Here is a 26,883-nt window from a genome sequence, read left to right on the forward strand (position 1 = left end):
GCCACTTGTACTTTCCTTCGTGCCAAGGGAATGACCCTACATGAGCAACACTAGTCATACCCGACTAGTTGATGACAACCCTAATTTGGTTCATTTTCCCCTCTCTCTCTCTCTTGAATTTCTAAATAAAATCAGTTCCCAGTGTTGTTCCTCAAATCAAGTTCAAGTTCTCGTCTGTGGCACTATGAGCTTTTACCACAGCACTGACCAACCAACAGCCCCTCTTCTACTTTAAAGCAATATCAGGAAACATACATACATACATATATATAAATAGACACACACAAAGCTGTAGTGGCCACGGGGACATCCTAACATGCAAATATATTTAGTAAAAGAAATTAATCTTGCATTTTCAAAACAGACCATTCTTTATAAAGATTTGAAATACTTTTTATATGAGACAATTTCACTAAAATTCAACTCAACGTTATAAAAATGTTATTCGGGTACTGTCTTTATTATTTGATCCCTATCCTAGAAGAATTTATTGTTGTAGAGGCCCATAAGACAAGAAGTGGAACCAAGAGACTTTGTTATGATGAAAGCTTCAATCATTTTTTTTTTTTTTTTTTTCAATATCGAACAGGTGTATGGTCATGCTTACAAAAGAACCAAGTTTGAAGCGCAACAAGTTAGAGATGGCACAACTTAATTACTGGTCGAAGAAAAGAAGGAAAATTAGAATAACTAGACAATTTTACTGCCATATACCAAGTTATACCACAGTTCCCTTCACCAAAAAGACTATCAGGGAGATTTCACAGTAGTATTTTCATGTAGAAAAATGAGTTTAGTTAAATCTCATATACTTCACTTTTTCTCGCAAATTTTGGTCTCTTCAGAGACTCAGAAAAGAAACAACAATTCAAAATCTAAATCGCAAAATGTAGCATGAGTGTTGGGGAGCTAGACCTGTGGCTGTAGGGCCTGGAGGTCTGGGCGTGAGGAGTCGAATACAGAAGTGCCATGGCAACGCCAACATTCGAAAAGAAGCATCACGTGTGGAGCTGACAGTTGAAAGTGATGGGGTCTTGGGCAAGAGCAGGTGAAAATCAGGTCCTAAACCATAGAGTTGGTTGGTGATTAGTAAAATAAAACATTCATTTTAGATGTCGGCTTGGGAGAGGTCACATTTCTTGAAATCTACGTCTAAAATAAAAAGTAATATATATATTAAACAAGTATTACATGATTGATTGAGGTTATTGACAATTCTGGCGGCTCTGCCGTAAGCCTCGGCCTCAGTGACCGGTTCGGCCGGTACGGCTCCAGGGCATCAAGTCTGACAAACATGTTGCAGCGCTTGCATAAAACTACCAAAGTGAAGTTGCATGTCCATTATTTAACTTCGTGGGCCATGCATCTACAGCCAAAATACTTCATATAAAAAAGAGTTAGTTAAATCAGGAAAAAAAAATAAAATAAAAAAATAAAATAAAGAATACTATAAAAATAAAAAAATAAAAAACTTGTTACCTCCACTACGATGAAGTCTGGTGGGAACTGCTGTTGTGCCTCGCGTGGTGGCTATACATTTATCGGGATCGGAGAGAACATAGAAAAGCAACAATGGTAAAAAATTGTGATATATATTTTTATGATAAATCATCTTCCGTGCGATGGGACTATGTGGACATGCCAGAAGCAGCACGTAGGAGCAAAAACACCAACCAAAAGAAAAAGTAAAACACATAACTCTCGAGTTCAGTAGGACCATATCATTGAGTAACTAAAAATCATGACAAACAGATATTAAATTTCTCTTACATACAAGAGATTCAGTGCTCAATATTCTTCATACACCAAATACAGTTGGATGATACCCACTCGATGTTACAACCATCGCAAAAATAATAAAAAAATAAAAAAAAACAAACAAAAATAAACAAATTCAATGCAAATTACTTGAATATATATATTTCCCACAAATGCACAATGTCCTCTTTTGTAGAGAAGAGGAGCCAAAGGGTTAATCCTATGTGTGACAAGATAGAAGCAGATTATATAATTCATAATACTTTCCTCTAAAGAGGTAATAAATCAGATTGCAAACAATTGAGAAGTCTCGGAAATAATAACGCAAAAGTGATACAAACGTGCACTTCTTGCCCGTCTCTGGGAACTCCTCAAGAAGTCCAATATCTTGATAGCGCGAGGCTATCTTACCTGCCGAGGTAACACCTTTGCGAAGCTTGGAGGCAAGTTTGACCTCGTCTTCAGTGATGGACCAAAAGCTAGGGTCATGCTCACCAAATACGTTCAAACACATGAGCTGCACTACATCCTCCAAAGTAGGGGTGAATTCTCCCCAAGAGGTGATAAAGGTATGGGTATCTCGGCTCCACCGAGATAACAGGAGGGAGAGATTGGGGACATCTCGAGGTATGGTTAGCTCCCGAGTGTTTCGGATAACGTCTGTAATTTTCGAAGCCTGCAAAATCCCCGAGAACTCACCATCAGATAGAATCGCGTCTGTCCACAACTCCCACCCTCGTCCATGACCGGTCTGACTCGTAAAGGCAATGTTGGAGTGAAGGAAGTCACCGCGCTCTACTCTGAATCGTAAAATCGAGTTGGGCTGAATGGGCGCCCCGGTGAGCGCGTAAGGCTCTCCCTCGAACAAGAGTGTGTTTGCCGGAGCCTCATTTACCTCGCTTAATACATCGCTGTTAACCCAGAAGGTGTCGCTCGGACCAAAGTATGGGGCAACTCGCCATTCATTCAAAGGAGGGACGTCGGGAACATCACCGCGAATCGCCATTGCCTTGTTTTGAACAAGAAGTTTTTGCGAGGAGCGAGCAAGGATGAGTGGACGAGTGATTTTGGTGCCTTTTAAAAAAAAATGCGTGTTTTGGAATGACTTAAATATGGGGGCTCGGCATCCCAAGCGTCGTGCCTCCGGCTGACGAAAGGACGTGACTCGAGACCCGAAACGTCTTAACCTGACACACTAATAAAAGGGCGACACGTGGATCGAGAAACCAAAGCGACACGACCCCTGAAGTGATATGATTGTTTAGTACTTAAAAGACATGACCCTTCGGTAACCCTTCAGTAGGAGCAATAATTAAAATTAAATTAGTGGTTTGTTCGAGCCACTCTCTCGACGACCTCGAGTAGGGGGGCAAAATGTTGATGACCGTGCCACGGTAGCTGACTAAGTGGCGCCACCTCTGCAATATAGGCACAACTGGCCAGTGCTGACCTGGCGTGCCCACGGTGGATTAGGTATTCTCGAGCTACCTATCCAATAACGGAACTCACTGGCCGAGGAAGGGGTCGTTACCCTTCCTCTACTGTGGACGCGCCCTGCTCCAGTCGGATGGGCTCCTCCCCCCCTGGCTCGCTCGAGGGTACTATCTGAAAGAGCAACCTCGACTTACCTGTTTACACATTTCCCTTCTTGGCAAAGAAGACATCGGGATAGAATTGGGATGGGAACCCGCGAGGTCATGAAGGCAGGACCTCGAAAAGGGGCCTATCCCCATTGAAGCACGGGAATCTGAGGACATGTGGATAGGTGGCTGAGATCTAAGGGGTCGCCTCAGTCCGAGGCCAGCACAAGGGGGAAAGGATACTCGGTACCTAAGCTCGAGCGATGAAGGATAAGAAACGCATTAATTGCGAAAGACATTTGATAAGACCCTCATTAATTAGGGAGCGCCGTTACCTCCTTCGACCGGAGGGCAAAGTGCCGCGACCCATCCATTAGCGTCTCATCCATCAGAAGAAGAGGCCATCGAACCTTTGGATAAAAGGGGGCTCAGCTAAAGGACTAAAAGGCATTGACTGAGGAGGTAAACGCTATAAATAGGAGTGTTAATCAGCCTTAAAGGACATCAACCACCGCATTAACAATTATCCTCTGATAAGCTCGAGTTTGCATGGCACCGAGGTCGGCCTTCCCTTTCTTAATCTCCATACCTAGAGAATCCCTTGTGTTGCTTGGATTTCCACTTGGATACTGATCTCAGATCTTTTGGCTTACGTGGAACGATCTCCTTATCCCACTCACGAACTACCATCAACATTTGTTAGGAAGAATAAAACTCTCATTTATTTTAATTTATATTTTTGGCACCAATGCTTGACCAACTTTTCAATATGGAGCTCCACAATAAAGGGAGGAATTAAGGAAAATTCAATACCAGAACCGTGAACATGCAGAATTCAATTAAAGTTGTCACTTCTACACATAAAAACGAATTTCAACCAATTAATATAAAATGGTGAATGTTCATTGAGTTTAGTATTATTAATGACACCGATATATTTGACTCACCCAGTATCTTTTCTACCACCAGATAATAGAGGAATTCAATCCGAAGGCGGGGCAAGGCCTTCAGTCTTGAAGCCTCCCATATGTCCCAGACTCCCATTCAATTGTAAACCACTCTATTACAACCTTATCTTAATTGAATTGTCTTGAGTTCTGCTCCTGCCAGATGTGGTAGACACATTACGCTTGCTGTAGGTGCCAAAAAAAAAAAAAAAAAAATCAAATTATTCCAATTATGCCAAGGAAAAAAGAAAAAAAAAAAATAAAAATTAAACCATTCGAATCAAGAGGGATTTATATGGAATCCGCATTTCGACTGGACCCATTGGTTTGGAGAATTGGCAACCTAACTTGTTTTGTAAAATACACAAACTTTATCTGCCAACCTAACCTTTATTATTTAGAAGATATCATTGATATATATAGTATAAGATTAATTTCAGTTCTCTGGAAGTACATGTTCTTTTTTAAAAAGCTTTCGTTGATTCGCTTCAAATTACAATTTAAAAATAAACCACAAAAGATTTATGACTTAAATTTATTTTTCTTTTTTCTTCTGGGCAGATTTGGCACATAGCAATTCATGCTGATGATCCATTCATATAAATTAAGCCAACGACGGCAATGATGAATTGTGAAGACAATAAGTCTAAGCTTGGCATTTTTTCTAAAATATGGCGTGTTTCATCTAGGGCTTGGAACACTAATCAGAGTAACACTTCCAAGGTGAGCTATAGAAAAATCAGAAAGATCTTCCAAATGCTCAAATTAATGTCACTAGTATTGAGCATTCATATATTTCTGAAATCATGTATGTCTCACAAATGCTCCAATGTCATTCATATTGGTGATATCAGTAGAACCGTAGACAATTACATTGAGTCTGGTAAGATCATAAATATATTATTGAAATGTATAGCCTGATCATGTCAGAAACATGAAAAAAAAAATAATAATATATATATTTTTTGGGACTTAAAAAAGTCTACTACTGCACTCCAATTTAAACTCAAAATTGATTTGCTCTCTTGTTTTTTTCAATATCGGCTTCTTTTGTCATGGTACAATTGGCATATATTGATCTTAATTTGTTTTCCTAACTAATTTTTTTATTTATTCACCTTTTATTATTGTTATTATTCATTTTAAAGTTAAAAGTAAATACACCCACATCCACATGTTTCTGGTGGGACTTTAACCTTCAACTTCCCCGTTTGGAAAGGAGATATTGGGAAGAAGATCAGATTATCCGCTCTTTTTTTTTTTTTTTTTTTTTTTTTAAGATAAATGGATAAGCTTTGATAAATAAAATAAAGATGTACAAGAGGTCCACATATGGACAACAGCCAAGACCAGGAACAGGAGGATTGTCTCAAGATCCACAACAAAGGTAATCACCATATACAACAATGCATCCAAAACAGTCACACGATATATCATTACAAACATAGTAAAATGCCACCAAAAATCTAGTAGGAGCCCAGCAAGATTCATCAGTTCTTGAGTGAGTAGTTCGCTTCCTTTCTTCTTCTTCAATTTTTTTGTCCTTTGTACTTTTTTTTTTTCTCTTGGCTTTCAAGTTGGGGTACCTTTTTTGAATTATTTATTTATTTTTTGCACTCTTGTACCTTCATTTTTTATTTTTTTATTTTTTATTTTTTATTTTTTTCTTGTTGCAATCAACAATGGTAATTTGAGAACTGTGTAGAAATGGTGGCAGTTGATGCATCCTTAGTCGTCTATGAACTATATATATATATATATATATAGAATCTTAAAGCTGGTAACCTCTGTTACCATGTGGACATAAACCTATGTTAACGTTACAAAGTTTATCCGTGTCATTTTTAATAATTGATGAGCAAGAAGACATTGTTGGAAGTATGAGCATTCCATTTAATTTTTTTATTTATTAATAATCATTTCGAAAACTAGAAAGCAGTCAACCTTATGTTTTAATATCAAGTGAGCCCTATACCACGCCCGGCCAATTTGTATGGGGAGTGCATGACCAAAATTTATTTGTTGTGTGTCACATGGTTGACGTGGTATTACAACAAATAAGTGCAAGTCATGTATTAAAATAATGTGGCATTAGACTTACAATGTATAACTTATCATGCATTACATATATGAAGAATTTGATTTCTAGAATAATTGTGTAGTGCTGATAGAGTTGGAGAATAGATTTTTAGAGTTGATAAATATGTAGAATATTTTTTATATATACGCAAAAAGTTCTAGAGTATAGATTAGTCATTAATTAATTGTAATATATCCTATCATTTTATCAGGAGGAAGATCCCTATATATAGAGAGAGTTTCATTTGTAAACTCAAGTTCTAAGAGTGGAGTTTTGGCCGTGTCCATCCTGATAACTGCTCGGTAATTCAATCCTATTGATTTAAGAAAAGAAAAAGATGATAAAGATGATCAATTTCAATATTACATTAAGGTCCCCTCTAATAAAGTTTTTTAATTCAAAAATCAGTTGGTATTTGACATAGATCAGGTTATTTGTGGTTATTGATATAGCAACCATATGTTTGCATTTTACTACTGAAATTGTTTAGGGTAGTCATACTCACATTGACCATTTTCAGAATAGATTCTCAATTGGTAATATCCAAAGGACCACAACTCACTCTTTTTTATTATTATTATTTTAATTTAGACAGTGATATATATAAAAACTAATTATGCCAATTATGTGTTGCAATAATTTAAAATAAAAAATAAAAAAAATTGCTATTTTAATTCTTCCCATTTTGGTCCGATTTCAACTTGTAAATGAGCCTCCGCAATTTCATTAATTCATTAATTGCAGTAGGATCAGTGTAACCTTCAATGGGCCTGCCTCTTTTGCATTTATACCTCGAGAACATATATATGTGCATTCTGACTGTTACTATACAAACCATCCATTCACTTTCTAACAATAACAAGCTAGTCTTTTCTTCCAATGTGTTTTCCCAACAAATTGTCAAAATCAGGAGATGGAATTGAAAAGAGGAACTAATTTAATACCTTCTACATGTTGTTAATGGCAAGGGAAGATTTTGATCTCACACAAGTAAATAATAAGATTTATTCCATGGAGATTTACAAAACACATTAAAATCAGGAGATGTACCATTTGCAAACTGGCCTTTCACACAATCATTGTCTAGCACTCAGGAAGTCCCCCAAGCTACCTCTGGAGGTCAAACCGGATATGACAGCACATAAGAGTGTTTAAGGCTGTGTTAGAGGCACAAAAAACCATCCCATTTTAGCCTTGCCATACATCTTTCTCCCCTTCTTGGCCTTGCAACGATGCTGCTGCTTCGTTAGTGTCCGGTTTTCCTCACACATTTCCGGCTCTTCTTGAATGGTTGCAAGCTTCGTTTTGAGTATTTCCTCTATATCCTTCCGCCACTCAGCCTGCCAACTTCTCCTGCTCGTGCATGGCACCACCCACCATATCTTCCGGTGTCCCCTCCTCATTTACTCTTCTAAACTCCGATGGATGATGATGCTATGGCGCGCCTTAACTACTGATGAATGTGATTTCCAATTCAACACCCTTAGTTTCTTCACATATAGGCAACAAACAACTAATTATAACATATATATCTTACATATATGTAACATATTATTACATATCTCAACTCTCAACAAGTGTGGCATAGACAAGTCTCTCTCTATCTATATATATATATACACATATATATACCAATTAGTGAGTAGTGTAATGTGTATTGGTTGAAAAAGTGGTAGCTAGACAGAGAGTCAAGAGGGACAGGGACTAGGAAAAGCTAGTTCCTTTTGCATCCTTACAGCATGGTTTGATCATTGCAGGCTTTAATTTGTTAAATACACAAAGCTTGATCTGCCAACCACCTAACTTGTTTTGTTAAATACACAAAGCTTTATCTGCCAACCTAACCTCTATATTTTAGAATATCATGGATAAGACTAAGTTTATTTTTTCTGGAAGTACTTGTTTTTTTTTAAATAAAAAAAAAATAAAAATAAAAAAACTTTCATTGATTCACTTCAAGTTGCAATTAAAAAATAAACCAAAAATAAAAAAATAAAAAATTCTGTATTAAAATTTATTAAATACACGTCAAGTTGCAATTAAAAAATAAAAAATTCTGCATTAAAATTTATTTGGTCACTGTTGCAACTTATTTTCTAATTTTAATTATTTTTTGGTATTTTTTAAATTAGTTAACCAACCCAGGATGAAAAGGCGTATTGTAGAAACTTGGTAAAATCTTCATGCAGTGGGAAGGAAAAGATTTAAAAGTCTATTTCAATTAGTAACAGCAGCAAATGACAAGGTCGATCAGTAACTGTAACTGATGTACTAATGACACTTTTGAAATACATGTACACACTGTCTTCGATCCAATTGCATTATAATAGATGATTCCTTCTAGTATGTTTTCTTGCAATTCTTATGCTAGTTTTCATTTTTCATAGAATGATGTGTGCCTGTGTGTGTGTTTTTACTTTTTAGGCTGGTTAGGTTTGGGTAATATTCAATTTGGCCAGAAAGTTAATATAATATTTAAAAATTTGGTAATTTCTTTAAATTGAAACCACAAATATTGATAAAATTGTTAAATTTAAAGAAATTAACAAATTTATAAATATTGTATTGAACTTTCTCACCAAATTGAATACTCAACCCAAATCTAACATGCTTAAATAAAGATACACACACATCTCATTTTTATAACATGAAAGATAATTTTCGGTTGCATGAAATTAAAGAAAAATTTAGGCCATTTATTATTATTATTATTTTTTTAAATTTACAATTAAAAGTGCATGTGTACGTGTATTTCAAAACTGTCCTTAGACATCGGTTAAAGTTACTGACATGTCATTCGATATTTTTAATAACAGAAATAGAGATGCTTAATCTTTTCCAGCCACTGCATGAAGGTTTACCAAGTTTCCATCATAGTCTCATAGACCTTTTCATCGTGGGTTAGTACGATCAAAACAACTCATCATTAGTTACGTAATTTAAGAACTACGAAAAAATTAATTAAAAATAGAAAATAAGTTGCAACAATGACCCAAATAAATTTTAAGACATAAATTATTTTTGGTTTATTTTTAAATTGCAACTTGAAGTGAATTAAAAAAAAAAAAAACTGAACTTAATCTTATCGATGATATTTCTAAAATACAGAGGTTAGGTTGGCGACAAAGCTTTGTGTATTTAACAAAAGCCATGGTGTAAAGATGCAAAAGGAACTAACTTTTGATCATCCCTCTTGTCAAAAACTAATTGGGGTGTGTGTGTGTATGTATATACATATATGCCGAATTGGTGTGTATATATTGCTCTGTAGCAAATCAGGAGGCAAACATATATAATAAAAAATTACTATAAAGATAAAGATAACAACAAATTGTTAGAATATAAATGAGACATACAAATTTAATACATGAGTGAAAAGGGATTCAGATATACAACATAGAAAGGGGCATTTTTACTTGCCTACAGTACCCTTCCCATCAGAGGAGGACAGAGCTTGGACACAACTAAATTGGATTAAGTTATCACTGTGTCGCAGTTTTAAATGCCAACATTATGATTCGAACTCAAAAATTATAAGTATTTTCTCTCTCTCTGTTTTTTTTATTTATTTTAGTTAAAAGGTATGCAATTTTCTCTCTCTTTCTTTTCACCTCTATAAATGCGTCAATTCCTACCACCATTCATCTTACGTCATTTTTTTTATCAGAAAAAGTCATTACAGTTGTCTACATTCTATTACATAAAATTTCATATAGATCATAAAAGCATAAAAATGCAACATAAATTAAACGATTTCTTTCACAAAAATGAAGCCATTGAAATTTCGAGATTGAAGGAGACATGGACGGATCTAGGAATTCATATGGGGGGTTTCATAATTTCAGTGGGGGCAATTTCAAAATTTTATAGGTATAAATGCAAAAAAGTATAAATTTAAGGGTATAAAATGCAATAATAAAAAATTTCAGTGCGGGCGGATGCCCCCACTGAGCCCTTCATAGATCCGTCCCTGGAAGGAAATAGAAGTGAGAGAGATAAATGAAGTGATAATTCTCATATAAGCAAATTATTTTTCTTGAATATTTTTTTTTAAAAAAAATTTATATAAAGCTAATTCGATTTTCTTCATCGTAAAATATAAGAAGGGTCAAACATAAGCAACTTTACCTTTTCATTGAATTTAAAAACCTCTTTAAACTCACATATTTAATGAAGATAATCCAAATACACAGGTGATCTACAATCGTTCATAATATTCAAAGTACATGCATCATTTAATTCCAAAATCAAATAAATGTTGGTGTGAGGATGACTTCTCTATATATCTCTAATTCAAAATGGTATGGGAAAGGATGGCTTCTGGCATAACTGTATGAGATTAATGTGGCTCTTTAAGAGGTCCTTCATTCTATTTGATGATATTATTGTAGGAGAACGCAGAGATTCGTGAGGGTAACACGCACATTCAGTTAATTATAACTAAAAACACAAAAATACAACAAAAATTGGCAGCCTAATTAAATTACATCCCACCAATTCTACTTAACCTGAAAAACCCTAACCAACATAACAAATATGTAGTACTATATAAAAACACATTGCCTCACAAGAATTCAAATCATAGCCGAACCAACCAACAAATTAAGTAATGGCATCAAAATTGGGAGCCCTTTTGTTCTCTTCATTGTTAGGTCTTCTTGTTGTGGTGGGTGCTCACCATTATGACCAAAAAAGCAAGAAAATGACTTATTTTGACAAGAACAAAATTTATCACGTACATAGATCAAAGACGTTGCATACACCTAGAATTAAACCTACTCACACCAAGCCACCCAAACATAACACCTACTCCAATGCTGGCCCTTGGAAGGATGCTCATGCCACCTTCTATGATGGACATGATATTTATTCAGGGGGAGCTTGTGGTTATGGTGACCTAAGACAACAAGGCTATGGCATGAATACGGCCGCCTTGAGCACGGCTTTGTTCAACCAAGGAGCCGCCTGCGGTGCTTGTTTTGAGATCAAATGCGTCAATGATCCAGAATGGTGCAACCCCGGAGCGCAACGGCTCATTGTTACGGCCACCAACTTCTGCCCACCAAATTTCTATCAGTCAGCTGACGCTGGAGGATGGTGCAATCCACCCCGTGAACATTTTGACCTGGCACAACCTGCATTCCTTCAAATTGCCAAATATCAGGCTGGCATTATCCCAATTCAATATAGAAGGTATATATAATCGATCAGATTTCACATTCTCAAACCAAATTTAGCTATATAGAAGAAGATCATGCTAATAAAACACGTAACACATTACAAGTAAATTGGTTGATTGATTTATTTATTTTCAGGGTTCCATGCGAAAAGCAAGGAGGAATTAGATTCACAGTATCTGGAAATCCTTATTTCGACTTGGTGATGGTATGGAACGTTGGAGGGGACGGAGCCGTCACAGCTGTTGAAGTAAAGGGTGACAAGCCAAATTGGTTCCCAATGAAGAGAAACTGGGGACAGTTGTGGGAGACCCATGAAATGTTGTGCGGACAATCTTTGAGCTTTAAGGTCACAACCAGTGATGGCAAATGTGTTACTAATATGGATGTACTCCCCAAGGACTGGCAATATGGTCCGACATACGAAGGCCACAACTTCTATTGAACAACATAGGAGCTACAGCTATATATATATATATATATATATATATATATATCGGCACCTACTCTTATATATATATTCTTCCCCTGGCACAATTTTTGTTTCATTTGGTCCCTAATGCTTGGTGGCCGTAAAAGGTGGTTGTGCCAGCATGCACAAAGGATAGTAATGCATGAGCATAATAGGAATGGACCGATTAGATGGATATGTAACAGTGAAACTATATGAAATATTTATATATATATATATATAATTGAAGACAGCAGCTAATTTTATTTTCAATCAATTCAAAACTTAGAATTTCTCGAGCTCATTCAGGCTGGAATATTGTATCTCATGTTTTGAACATCACTTGTTATCCAATTGGAATACACAACAATTTTCACAAATAGTTAAACCTAGTAAAATGGATAGTAAAAAAAAAAAAAATTAAACCAACTGAGACAAATTAAAGACCATGCTACAAGCATATTCATTTTTATTTATTTTATTTTCATATTTGTTTTGGAAAAACAAGCATATATCCAAAATAATCAATGTCTTTGTTTTAAGGCATTTTGACCTAAAACTATTTGAGCAAAGTAGATGACCCAAAAAGGCCTTTTGCGAGGAGCCAAACACCCCGTGTATTTTTTCATAAATATTTTATTTAAGGGGTTTAGCTCCCCTTAGATAACCCTATATTTTAAAAAATAAATAAATAAATAAAGCATATTTAAATACTACCTAATCATACACATAACCTGCAATTTGACAACAGTTTCAACTAAACATTATTTGTCAATAACCAAACCAATCCTTTGAAATACACTATTAAACACATCAAAAGTCTAAGAACATTTTCACAATTCAAAAATTCATCATTGTTTAATGTATCAAAATAGAAAGGAAATCTATTTGTCAAAAAAACATAATCAATTCTATCAATTTCCTTGAACTTTTGTTGAACAATTCATAAACGTTCAATTTATCATTTAATTAAAAAATCTAGCCCTTGAGTTTCAGTATGCGCTTGTCAAAAATACCACCTCATTCTCCATGATACAAACTCCAAGCAACTAACTGCATCACACACGTCTCAAATTTAGTATACTAATAATCTTAAGAACTTGAAGTAGTAAAAAAAAAAAAGAAAAAAAAAATGCAAAAACTTGAATATTATGTTCATTCACAATACCATCCCTAAACTAGAGAAAAAATGAAAATCGTTTTCCTCTACGACATTCTCTCTACGATTTATATGAAATCTATACCTAATTTTAGTAACTTTACCTAGGAGATTGAAGATCAAATTATCACTGCATAAAATGAAACAACTTCCCACAATAATAAGCCGCGCTAGCTGGTCAAATCATCTTCCCTATATACCAACTATATACGGAGTATGTTTTTAGGCAAATAGTTATTGTTTTATCACATAAACCCATTTATTATCATAAATGCCACTTTCCACTAATTACAGTGAAAAACAAACATAAAAGAAAGCATCTTAGTAACCACAAACTATAATCAAGCTACCATCTACTTTTGTTTCTCATAATTTGCCATGAACAATTAGTTTCAAATTGTATATAATTCAACTCAAATTGCATAAGTCTCTAGACAAGACAAATGCACACACGGATCAGCAAAGTAGTGGTAACAAAAAATTAACATTAATAACCAAAAAAGAGATCAATGCCTAATAAATTATCCACATTACAAAACCACAACCTGAAATAGGAATCAAACATACTATCTGAATTGGGTTTTGAATTTCTTAATCATACCAGATCATACCACTTAACTAATAATAAACTTTAAAAAAAAAAAAAAAAAAAATCCAATTTAATAGATTTGAGATATTAAATCAAATTAAGTTACTAAAAGAAAAATGTATGACCTGTTTGTTTTTTTTTATTTTTATTTTTATTTTTATTTTTATATATTAGTTGGACTCACACACACATGTCTTTTTTGAAATTTGAACCCTTACCCATCTTTTAAAATATAAAAGGCAAATACTGCTAAGTCACTGACCTTAATAAAATGTATGACCTGTTCAAGTGCTCTATCAGGTGAGGGTGTCTCTAGACACTCTTCATCCATTTTTTATTTTCTAGAGAGAGAGTATGAAAATGGGAAGAAAAGGGGGAGACAAGAGAAGTAGAAGAAGATTTGATGTTCCTTGCAAGGGAGCCTTACAAAAGAATGTGTCAGAGCTAAGAATGCATCAGTTTGTAGATGCTTCTGCTTTCTTTGCATAGAATAGTATATCATGACAGACTAGGAGATAGAGAGAGAATACTATTTAATAGATTTCATGAAGTGATTTTATTTGCAATCTAGAGCGTAGGATATACTTATATTAGGTGTATGTAACAATATTAGTAAATAAGGATGGTCCAATTAAGTGACACTTGAAGAATAAATGAGAAATATAAAAAAGAATAAAGCATTAAGAACTTTTAAAATGAGAGCAATAGATTAGGAATTCTATGATTTTGAAAAAACAATTGATAATTTAGGAATTTTTGAAATTATGGTTTCGAATTCTTTTGCAATTATAGTTTTTGTTTTCTTATGGTTTATATATCTTTTATTCTTTCTAATAGTATATAGTTTATATTGACTAAATCACTAAAATATGGTTACGGTTTTTGTGTTAGTTTTAAAAGTTGTCTTGAGTCTTAGATTTCTTTATTTTTTTTTAATGATTTTTCGTAATCAATTCTTTTATTCATGCATTTTCTTCTATTTTTATTTATTGATGTTGATTTCTTTATAATTCTTAATGACTGTGATGACTTTGTTATGGGTTGTTCTTTTGGTGCAAGTCTCAATCAATATTGCTTGCTTGGAAGAAGTGGAAGATATGACAAAATACAATCTCCGTCACATATTACTGAATTAGACATCTAATATGAGATATAGGTAATATATAAGTAGATAAAAAGAATATGACTAAAAATGACCTCAAATGACTCAAAAATAAGAAGTGATGATGATTTAAAGAAGTCAAATTTGTCACAATTTTTGAGAGTCAAAATTACTGAATTAGACATCTAATATGAGATATAAGTAATATATAAGTATATAAAAAAAAATATGACTAAAAATGACCTCAAATGACTCAAAAATAAGAAGTGATGATGAGTCAAAGTTTTTTGAAATGGAGAACTAATATGGGAGAGGTAGTAGGTATTATTGTGGCAAGCTAAAGAATTGACTAATATTAAACTCAAAAAATTATTATATAATTTCTTTTTAAAAATAAAATTAAAATTAAATATTAAAAATTAATTTCACCACGTTCTTTGGCTAGTAATATATATAAATGTGTAGAAATAAAATAAACTTGTAGGAATAAAATAAACTAACAAATAAGGCTTAAAATTAAAGCTATTTGCAATTAGTATTAATTTAGTTTCGACTTATGTTCTCACAAAATGGATTTTGAAATTCAAGGCGTGACAGGCCCAAGCTCAAGTGTTGATCCTGTGTCTGGTCAAGATGGCCCAATGGGGTTTACACCCCATTTGTAATCATATGTATTCTTCCTTCAACTTACACACACACAAAAACAGGTATTAGTTGGTTATTGTTTTCGTAATGTTATTAAAAAATAAATAAATAAAGATTTCAGATACTGACCAGAGAGATTTGTTCTATGAAAAAAGTTAATTTCGTTGTCACATATCATATTTTGGACCAACTAAATTGATAACTAACATATCTATCTCTAACCCAGGATTGATTATTTTAATTGAAACAAACAAGATTTTCATCCTTTCCGTTAATATTGAAGCTTTTTGAGAGATTTTTCAGCAAATTCGGCTAAATATAATTGTATATTTTTGTTAGCATGCTTAAATATGAGAGTGATTCGAATGATGTTATGATCAATACAGAATTTTTAGACTCTACAAATTGGTCACAACAGCATATTTTATTTCAAATACATGTGCTAAGGGGCGGAGCTAGTGGCCCATGAGTATGCGCCCCCTTATTTGACCCCGCTTATTATAATATATATGAAAAAATTCATATTGTGCCACCCCCCAAAATTTTTATTTTCTAAAATTATCTTTTAAATTTTGTATTTTTTCACTTTTTACTCTTTAAATTAGTTTAATATCCTTCTTAAAAACAAATCAAAATTTTCTTTTTAAATCAAACTCTAATTTTTTTCCCTTTCAAAATTCTCTCATTTTTCTTTCCTTTTTAATTTTTTTTATAACTATTTATCTTTCTTAAATTAACAATTTATCTTTCTTAAATTACTCATTGATTGATATTATTTTAAATAATTTTTTTTTCTTCGTCTCTTAATTTATAAAATCTATATTTATTGTTGTGATTATTGAATTTTTTTTTTTTTTAACTATGCCCCTTAATTTATTTTTTCTTTTACTGTGTCCTAGTGAATTTAATTTCCGACTCAAGAGTATAAACTGTTTTATGAAAATTCTACAATTGAGGAAAGTGAAAGAAAGAAATTATAGTTGCTCATTTGAGGAAATGGAACGAGTACAAAATTGTTGCTAAATTCCCATTCCCATGCCATCGGGGAGAGTAGATGATAGAGGTGCCATTTTGTTTGAGTTGTAAAGTTTACAGCTCATCGGAAACCGAAATATATACATTGCAATCCCACAAGACCAAATAAACAAATAAAAATAAGAAACAAAAATAAACGAACATATAAAGTCACAGATACTAGAAATCGAAAACAAAAATAGAAACATAAGCATTTCATGTAAGTAATAAAAAGGCACAACTTTTACAAATGAATATTAGGGAAGGGATGACAAGGTGAAGTGAAAAGTACCATGGCAAGCATGGCATTTAAAAAATCGAGACAAAAATAGAAACAAAATGCACACACATGACCATCCAATCCATAGTAAGAACATCTCCAACGGTCATGTATACTTTTGTATAAATCTGATGTGACATAATAAATTTACACAAAAATTTTGAATTATTTATTTTTAACTCCTGCGATTGTTTTATACCTTTTGTGTAAAAATATATCATCCAATAACAATTAACCAATATCATGCCTGGACCAATATAATTACTACAAACTTACTTAATATAAGATTGATTCGTTAATAGAATGAGAAATATGAAAGAGAAAGTAAATATTCTGATATGATTGTGTAAAAAAATTGTGTAACATTGATAACGTGGCTGTGTATTTTAACAAACGGCTGGACATGCTGTAAGGGGCACAACTTATGCGGATGAATATGAGGGGAGAATGGAAAGGTGAAGTGGAATAAACATGGCAAGCATGACAGTTTAAGTCAACTTCCATATTTGTAGTCCAAATCCTATAAAAGAAAGAAATTTAGATATTAGAAATAGAAAAAAGAAAAAATAATTAATAAAAATCTATACTAGTTGCAAATTACCTTGATGAGTGGCAACCCAATGTTTGGACCCGCATATTCCTGCATTAACACAATATGATTTTATTTTCCATGGAAATCAAGGCATGAAAATTTCACGCATTCCTGCATCCACGCAATATGATTTTATTTTCCCACACACACATATATAGAGGGGGGGGGGGGGGGGGGGGGGGATGTGAGAATGCGGTGATTATGGGTTTATAGGAACTCCATTAAGGGGTCTCTAATTGCTAGTTGTTTTGTAAGTAAACAACAAATGAATCCAAACAACTTTTCTTTCAAATAACTTAGGGTTTCAAGTACATACACAACAAATGATCCCCAAGAAGTCACAGTGTCGCAGTTTTAAATGTGTACCTTGTGATTCAAACTCAAAAGTTATTTTTTATTTGTATTTTTATTTATATGTAGTACTTATATTTTTAAGAAAGCGTATCATGTCCTCCAAGAGATCTTGTGTCATATGCTTGAACTGTCCCATTTTCCCAGAGGTCTCTGAGCACATTGTCCCATTTTCCCCATATATTTTTAGCCCAACTTATCTCATAATGAGTACCATTACGAAATTTGTGACTAAAACAACCAATGCGATTGCAAATTGTCACCAAATAAGCGTGCATTTCAAGATCAGTCAACAATAGTGGAGACTTTTGTAACTGGTCAACCCTATAACATTAAATATAAGACAATAAGATTCAAATATATCAAAAAAGTAAGATTAATTGGAAATACTTTGGACTAAAGATAACTTACACTAAAGTGTTAGCCTTCAAAATATTTTTAAAATCTGTCCACACAGGAAGTCGTGCTTCATTAGGAACTCGTGCTTCATCAGGAAGTCATTATTATATGTTTGGTTAAAAACTTAAGAAATTCGTCCAAATCCTTTTGAAGGATGCTTTCATTTCAGGCCTCATCATATACATGAATCTCCCTGGAATCAAAACTGAGCTTGCCATGTGTTCTGTTCATGTCATGGAGGTATTTCACAGCCTTCAACATATTCCTTTAAAATTGAGAAACATAAAAAGTATATTAGGTATACGGAATTGAAAAATATCTCTATATATATAATCTAAACAATATTCCTTTACCTGATAGACCGCTTTCAGAAATCTCTCAATTGATTATTTACAAAATTGTTCTGGGCCACCATGGGATGGTCTGCCAGCCATTTGATATATGTTTGGTTAAAAACTAAATAAATTCGTCCAAATCCTTTTGAAGGATGCTTTCATTTCAGGCCTCATCATATACATGAATCTCCCTGGAATCAAAACTGAGCTTGCCATGTGTTCTGTTCATGTCATGGAGGTATTTCACAGCCTTCAACATATTCCTTTAAAATTGAGAAACATAAAAAGTATATTAGGTATACGGAATTGAAAAATATCTCTATATATATAATCTAAACAATATTCCTTTACCTGATAGACCGCTTTCAGAAATCGCTCAATTGGTTATTTACAAAATTGTTCTGGGCCACCATGGAATGGTCTGCACCACCACAATTTTTGTCCTTGTGGTATCTAAAGACAAATCTTTTGCATTCAACAAATGTGGACATTTCAAATCTCTAGTAAGAGAGACTAAGTTAATTGTTTCTTGTAAATAGATGTCTTCTTCTGAATTGTCAAGCTTCTTGTAAACTATGAATCTCGCTTTCTCCTTCTCTTTTCCAAGACGCCACAAATCTCCTTCACATGCTATTTCATGCCGCTCGTCCTCTTGAAAGGATTGAAATTTAAATTTTAATGACCTCATACCACCAATCAAAAAAATAGATACATATGTGCATATATATTTTTTTCATACATTTTAATAAATTTTGAAATTCAGTTGCATATCAAATTTAATTAAACGGCAACTTAACATTTGGCTCCCAATTACTTCAGTTTCTCCAGCAGTCTCTTTGTTTGAATCTGTTTCTTCAGAATCTAATTCCATCTTGCTTGAACCAGCTTCATCATTTTGTTTCTTGCTCGAATCAGTAAAATTATAATTTTTATTATTCCATTCGCTTAATTCGGATTTTAATTCTTTATAAAGTTTCCTAAAATTTTGGTAGAGACATACTTTGAAAAAATAATTAATGAAAATCTATACTAGTTGCAAATTACCTTGATGAGTGGCAATCCAATGTGTGGACCAGCATATTCCTGCATTGACACTATGATTTTATTTTCCATGGAAATCAAGGGATGAAAATTTCACCTAGATGTCACTTGCAACATTTCTAAACACACTATAATTTTATTTTCCATGGCAATCATGGAAAGAAAATTTCATTGAGGGGTCAATTGTAACATATCTAAATTGGTGCTCCTTGCATTCACAATCAAATATCTATTAACAAGTAGTCATTCACCACCCAAATCGAGAGAAAGTGAAAGCAATAAAAATTGCCAAAAATAAAATTTCAAATAAATTGAGTGCCATAATTTAAATCACCATATCATCAAGGGCGGATCCAGGATTTCTCAATGGGGTGGGCTAAATCAAAATATATCTAAGTATAAAGTTACATATATATATATATATATATATATATATATATATATATGTATGTATGATATAAGTAGTATCATATTAGATTAGTAAAGTTATACATATATAATATTAATTATTGTCTCTGTATGTAACTTATAATTACATCAGAGCTTTCTATTTCATTGTTGTACACTGATAAGATCCGATGCATGAAACAAGCCAAAAGTTCACAACCATTGGTTCACAGTTATCGTACACTTTTGTGCCCCCAACCATATATCTCTCTCTAAGTCCATATCTATAGAATTCTCCCATGCCAATATTTGTCAAGACACTCAGAGAGCTTATTTTGTCCAACGTTGGGTAATTCTTATGGTGGTGCACTCTCTTCTTTGCTGTTTCAGTTTCAACATTTCAGAAGCTAAATTAAATTAAAATTGCATAGTCTTCTTCTTCTTTTTCTTTTTAATTAATAAAATTAGGGTTTAGAGAGATGAAAAATAAGAGCGCCCAAATAGATGAATCATATTACACACCATTGTTTCAGAATTACAGAAACTGAAAAATCGTGTGTGAAGTGACCAAAGATTATTGTAACTAAAAGAATTGACGCTATGCTCAATAGTACGTCTTCAACTCTAAATTTTCTTTAATTCCAAGTGCTTTGACTTAATTTGAGTGCATCAACATATTATCAACGTCATCAGTCGTCATTACTACAGTCAACGTTGACATCAACATTCTCATAACGTTGACATCAACATTCTCATCTAGAATCACGTAATCATACATTTGATTAAAATAAACTGAAAAGAGACTTCCTATCATAATTGATCATTTTAAAACCAACATCACTGCTACAATCGTCATTACTACAGTCAACGTTGACATCAACATTCTTGTAACGTTGACATCAACATTCTCATCTAGAATCAGGTAATCATACATTTGATTAAAATAAACTGAAAAGAGACTTCCTATCATAATTGGTCATTTTAAAACCAACATCACTGCTACAACGGTAAGGGGATTTATATAATTCAATTAGTTAGGCAAAAAAAACATACCTATTTTCTTTTCCCCTACTCCACCCATTCCCATCAGCTCCCTTCTTTCAGAAGAAGAAACCTATATTATTAGGACAAAAGAGGAAAAGTTTTAAAAGCGTTAATAAACTTGTAAAACATATATTCTGAAATTGAAAACTAAACTTCCAAGTTTTTAATTTCCATTAATAAATTATTCGAGCATCACATCATAACAATATTATATATATATATGTAGAAACAAAAACAAAAACAAAAATCAGTATGTAAAACATGAATAAATAACTGGAAGTAAATCAATACCAAAGAATGTGTGTACAAAATTAATATTGGAAGTAAATCAGCTCAAAGCTTCCAGAAAAGAAAGAGAGACTCAAACTAAGCCAAGGTTTGTACCAGATCGATCTACACCTGTTTTTAAAAAGGTTACTTAACAAAGAATAAGAGAGATTAATTTATTAGGTTTCTTGTTTAGTGCTTCATCTATAATTAGAATTTTGATGTTAATAATATCATTATTATAAAATTACAAAAAAACAACACCACACATGCATAGATAACAGATCGAAGAACTACCAACAGTAAAAAAATAAAAAATAATAAAATAAAATAAAAAATTATACCGTTAGGGCGAGCATGGATACAAATTTTGTACCCATCGCGGGTCACGGGACGGGTAAGGGTTCAGTATACATATCCTAGGGGCCTCGCCCCGCTAGACATATAACTATATTTAATATATATATAATTAATAACTTATTTTAGCGACTTACCAATCTTACAATTCTAATTTGGGATGTAAATTTGGTATTAAATTTGCTTTTGTTTTGGTTATGGTGGAAGTTGGAGCTTAAAACTTCTTGTGATTTGGTTGTATTAAACTTTTATTTTTGTTTATTATGTTCTCTGAATTATGTTATATGCATGTTATTTTTTTATTTTTGTTGGAATACATAATTTTATTTATGTTATGCTATTCACAGGCTTCCACATTTAAACAGAAGGAGCTTAAGTTCCAAAAAGTGGGAGAAAAAAATTTGATAGCCGGGCGGGCACAGGGGGCACGGTATTTCCCAACAGGGCGGGGCTGGATATGAAAATCCAACCCGTCGCGAATCTCGGAGCGGGTATAGACTTGACAAAAATTAAAAGGAGCGGGACGAGATTTAGGAAAACCCGCTCCAAACCCGCCCCGTTGCCATCCCTAATCTGAACATAACATATCAATACCGGATCGAAGAACATACCACATGCATAGATAACATATCATCATACATACCAGATCTGAACATACCATGGCAAAAGACTCTAAAATTTTCAATCACACTGTTGTTATAGATCTACAGCCGGCGTTTCATATCAATAACTAAACAACAGCAAAGAGAGTAAGAGAGAGAAAATCATACCATGGGTGGTCTCTGTCCGTCTCAAACGGCGACCGAATCTATATGATAGACACCTCCAGTGAAAATCAGTGAGATTTAGAGAGAGATACAAGTGTGATTTAAAAGTTGGTCTCTCTCTCTCTCTCTTAAAGAGAATACGATGTTCTCTGCTTTAGGAGAATTAATGGGGAGTTGGTATTTGCGCACCCAACTCTCATAACTCTAACACCTAGCCTGTATGTCCACGTGATGGCTTTGATTGTAAATATTTTAACATACAAATCTTGTACTATTCTGCATGTAATAATAGTCTCTGCCCACCCTCTGAATGTCAGTATGGAGAGAGATATAGACTACGTAGGGGCTGGGCGGGAAAAAGGAGTATTATTAGCTATATATATATCTACGGAGAGAGATGAAAAGAAGGGCAAAATGGTACTGTCTTAAACCTCACAAATTTCTAAGTCGTTTGAAAGATTTTGTGATTATCTTTTACAAATAGATGTAAAAAGAGGAGATTGCATATACCAAGTGATAAATTATGAAAGTACTCAAAGTGATAAATTATGAAAGTACTCAGGGTGCAAATGAATGAACCGAGCGGAGCCGAGCTTTGGCATGTTCGGGCTCGGTTCGCCGTAATCTGGGAGGTGCTCGGGCTCGGCTCGGTTCGAGCTCGTTTGCACCATTTCATTTTCAATTCTGATTTTATATGCAATTTGTGAACTGAAAGAAGAGGAAGATATGAACACATATAGTCATATGTATAATACACAACAGAGTATTGTATATACATAACACAAACAAATCATATGTATTGAGTTATAAATGTATAGTTATATATATATGCATACCTTGAGGTTGTCTGAAATCATCAACAATTGTGCATCGTTCCCTTTTTGCAATTAATTTCATTATTCCTCCATTGTTGTCTTTAAAGGATATGAGAACTTGAAGGGCCGGTGAAGGGAGAGACTAGTCGTCGCCGATCTCTGGAAATATTGAAGGACTGGTGAAAGGAGAGGTTGAACGTCACCGATCTCTGGAAATATTGAAGGGCCGGTGAAGGGAGAGCTGGTCAAGTGGTCGTCGCCGATTGTTGCAGAGAGTGAGAAGAAGAAGAACGTCACGGATGCCGGATGCGCACCGTTGTAGACTTTAGGGTTTGGTTTGTGTTAGCAAACTTAACATAAATGGATCTGTTGTTGGATCTTTAAAATGAAATAAATATGGGTCATTTTGTGTTAGGCTTAATAGGAATGTATTTTACAAATGGGCTCATGTAACAATGGATCAAATATGTTGAGCTGGATTGAAAAATCATAAATTACAAATAAACGAGCTTGTTTACAAGCCAAGCCTATCATTGATCGGGCTCGGTTTGTTTATTAAACAAGCTCAAAATTTGTGTTCAAATTCGGTTCGTTTGTTAAATGAACGAGTCTGATCCCAGCCCGAGTTGTTTATGTTTATTTGCAGCCCACACACCTCATCACTCTTAAATGTAGAATTTTAAAATAATTAAAAAAAATAAAAACAAAAAGTTGGACCATAAGATCATATACTTGAACAAATGTGGGGCCACCATTCCCTCTACTGATTTATTTTCTTGACACCACTATTTAACATGATGATCTCTTTATTTACCTTGAATGTACCATTATGCTTCTCATATTTCCATAGGGGACAAAGCTAGGAAATTAAGTCAAGGGCATATAATAAATAAAAATATTTCCAACTAACGCATCTAAATATTTAATTTAAAAACTTCTAAATTTTGATATGAGTTTTTTGTCAAGATAAAAAATATATATTTAAATATTATTATGATGACTAGCCATAAGATCATATACTACAAATCTTTAAAAAAATATAAAAAAAAAAAAAAAAACTATTTATTCAAGTGCAATTTAAATTTTTACAGTGCAGCCTTAATTAGGATAAGTTGACAGGATGAAACCTTCAAATTGGCTGTTTGAAGGTAATCCCAAAGTTATCATCCTACTTCCTTTCTATCATTCTATGCATTTAAATATAGGAATAAAATCATAAAATTTCCATTATTTTAAATTTTGTATTATAAAACTTCAACATGTTTCTAAAAATTTCAACACTATTATAAAGTTATCCCATCACCCCAATTGTGTCAATGAATAATTAAGGGCTTATTAAATAACTAAATTACCCTTATGATATACCACTTTATTTTAAAAAGCAAAAATCGATATTTTACAAATTACCAAAAGGCACAAACCTGAATAATATAATTTAGTTCAAGCCAATTTATTAATATTACATTATGTATTAAAATATAATTTATTTCATTTAATTAAATAAAAAAACTTTTGTAGAATTCACAATTTGGTAAACAAAAAACTAAATAAGTCATTAAAATATCATTATTTATTTTATATTTTAAAAAATTGAATCGTTTTCATACTTCAAAAAATTGACTAATTACTTCACAATTTAAATATAAAAATTGACAACAATTAGGATTACTAATTATTTGTTTCAAATATGTTTAAATGACAAACTAATAGATTTTGGATAACCACTAAATTCTGAATAAAATTCTACTTACAAAAGTTAAATTCCTATTTAGAAATATGGTATAAATAATAAAAAAAACAATTGATTCAAAACTCAAGTTGAAGAAGATTTCCAAAGTAGATTTATTGTATTTTTAAAAAATAAATAAATGAAAGGCCTCATTTGTGCTTAAAAAAGAAATGTATAATTTGATGGTAAATTGTTTAATTATTTATTTAAAAAAATTCTTTTAATATCTTCGGTCATAAATTATTTAAAATTTTAATTCAAACATTTAAATTCAATATTTTTTAGTGGATGAGTAAACAACAACTTCTATTATTTAACATGCTTAGGGGCATTTTTGGAATAATAAAAAAAAAGTTTAACAACACTTGGTTGACACGTGTTTTTGCAGGGATAGTTTTGTTACCAAAAATGTTTTGTCAATGCAAGTGAACAACACAGGTTACTTTAACATCCCAAACTAAGACTAATATGATAACAGAAGTTTTTAGAAATATATTGATACTTTATAATAATAAATTAAAAATAGTGGTAGTTTTATGATTTTTAGCCTTAAATATAAGTAACAGTATTCAATGAGTAAGTTTATTTGGTCATTTGAAAAGCGATCTGAAAAAGTCAAGCATGTTATAATTAAAGTAAGTTTTGACTGATTGATTGTCTCTCTTTGGAGATCTTTTGAAAATGACATGTTATAATGAAAAGAAAGATCAAAATTTCATCATTTAAAAAGAGATTGACCTTCTAAAAAAGAACAAGCAATATAATTAAGGATAAAGTACAACTACATCTTTGAGGTTTGGCAAAATGACACACAGATAAAAATTATTCATTTTTTAGACAATGACACCCCTCATTTTTTAGACAAAGCCTTAAATCATATGAAAAGACAAAATTACCCCTCCATATTAAATTCAGATATATTACAAAATATCCGACCATGCAAAATGACACAAGAGCCCTTTATTCATTTTTTCTCTTCTCTCTCTCTATCTGCTAACACACACACACACACACACATATAAATATACACAGTCATATGTCCCTTGTCATCGATTCAATCCTTCTTTCTCTCTCTTCTTTTTCCACCATTAGGCCATTATAATCTCTCTCCCTCCAGTTTCTGAAACTCTTCTTGAATTTTCCTCTCTCTATCTTCACTGTCTCAACAAGTTTTGCTTTCAACTCATTTGTTTCCTCAATTTGAACATCAAGTTCAGTCCTCACCACATCCCTCTCTTGACACAAATGTTTGGATACATCTCTTTCTTTTTCAATTTCAACAAGAAGCTCGCTCAATTTCTTCTCCAACAACCCAATTTTAGACTCTCTCTCTCTTCCCCTTCTCAATCTCACCCTTCTCCCTCACAACTTCCCTCATTTCTTTCTCTAATTTCTGCAATTTCCCCTCAATCTCTGCTCTTTCTCTCACAAACCCATTTTTCTCCTCCGCAATCACTTCAACCTGTTGATTAACATGCACAGAAAACAAATTCAGAAACCAAGTTCCTCTCCAACTCCAGTCGTGTTATACCGTCCTGCAACTGAGTCAACTCACCCTGCAAGACCCCTTTTCCATTTCAGACCGTGTTAGCTCCGATTCCAAAGACCCTTTTTTCCTGGCGGAGTAAGTCCAGTTGTTTGTGGCTCTCAGTGGTCTCCTTGAGAAGAATACTGTTGAGGGTGGTTTGGTGGAATTAGTGGCGGCTGTGGTTGCGAACGGTAAGAGGAGGAAGAGAGAAAACGAATAAATGACAGATGAGAGAGAGGAGAATTGGAGGAAGAAAAAAGAAAAAAAAAAAATCTGGGTTTAAGGGAGAAACCGTGGATTGGTGGTAGGTTTGAGAGACGATGATTGTGTAGATGGTGGCGGCAATTGATGGTTAGGATTATGTGGGTGGTGGCGACGGAGGCAATTGGTGATAGGCTAGGATTGGGCGGGTTTTGGCAGTGGCGGCGATTATGTAGTGTGTGTATATATATATATACAAAGAGAAAAGAATAAAGGTTTGGGTTTGGG

The 26,883-nt window shown here is 33.3% G+C and overlaps 2 protein-coding genes across 7 annotated transcripts; one reads left to right on the plus strand and one right to left on the minus strand.

The window, feature by feature from the left end:
- Nucleotides 1-10,974: 10,974 nt before the first annotated feature.
- LOC132301113 (expansin-A9-like) lies at nucleotides 10,975-11,987 on the plus strand. Its single transcript, XM_059798393.1, has 2 exons — nucleotides 10,975-11,558; nucleotides 11,681-11,987. Exons 1-2 carry the CDS (start codon nucleotides 10,975-10,977, stop codon nucleotides 11,985-11,987), a joined length of 891 nt encoding a protein of 296 aa, XP_059654376.1.
- A 5,053-nt stretch (nucleotides 11,988-17,040) lies between these two features.
- On the minus strand, nucleotides 17,041-23,526 carry LOC132299517 (uncharacterized). Of its 6 annotated transcripts, XR_009480139.1 has the most exons (8): nucleotides 22,326-22,426; nucleotides 20,941-21,001; nucleotides 19,504-19,542; nucleotides 18,811-19,110; nucleotides 18,478-18,722; nucleotides 18,137-18,389; nucleotides 17,384-17,422; nucleotides 17,041-17,302 (listed from the first exon to the last, which is right to left on the minus strand). XR_009480139.1 is itself a non-coding variant. In XM_059796198.1 (5 exons), the coding sequence occupies exons 1-4, from the start codon at nucleotides 23,177-23,179 to the stop codon at nucleotides 18,848-18,850; spliced, it is 384 nt and encodes a 127-aa protein (XP_059652181.1). In that variant the 5' UTR covers nucleotides 23,180-23,526; the 3' UTR covers nucleotides 17,982-18,389; nucleotides 18,478-18,847. The 6 variants fall into 6 exon arrangements, 1 of the variants encoding a protein (XP_059652181.1); XR_009480141.1 differs by lacking the exons at nucleotides 17,041-17,302; nucleotides 17,384-17,422 and adding an exon at nucleotides 17,982-18,049; XR_009480138.1 differs by lacking the exons at nucleotides 17,041-17,302; nucleotides 17,384-17,422 and having other exon boundaries at nucleotides 17,982-18,389; nucleotides 22,326-22,695.
- Nucleotides 23,527-26,883: the final 3,357 nt, after the last annotated feature.

Source organism: Cornus florida, unplaced genomic scaffold (genome assembly GCF_030987335.1).
Source record: "Cornus florida cultivar Cherokee Brave unplaced genomic scaffold, ASM3098733v1 CherokeeBrave_3.0.0_Hap2_Chr03, whole genome shotgun sequence".
NCBI lineage: Eukaryota > Viridiplantae > Streptophyta > Magnoliopsida > Cornales > Cornaceae > Cornus > Cornus florida.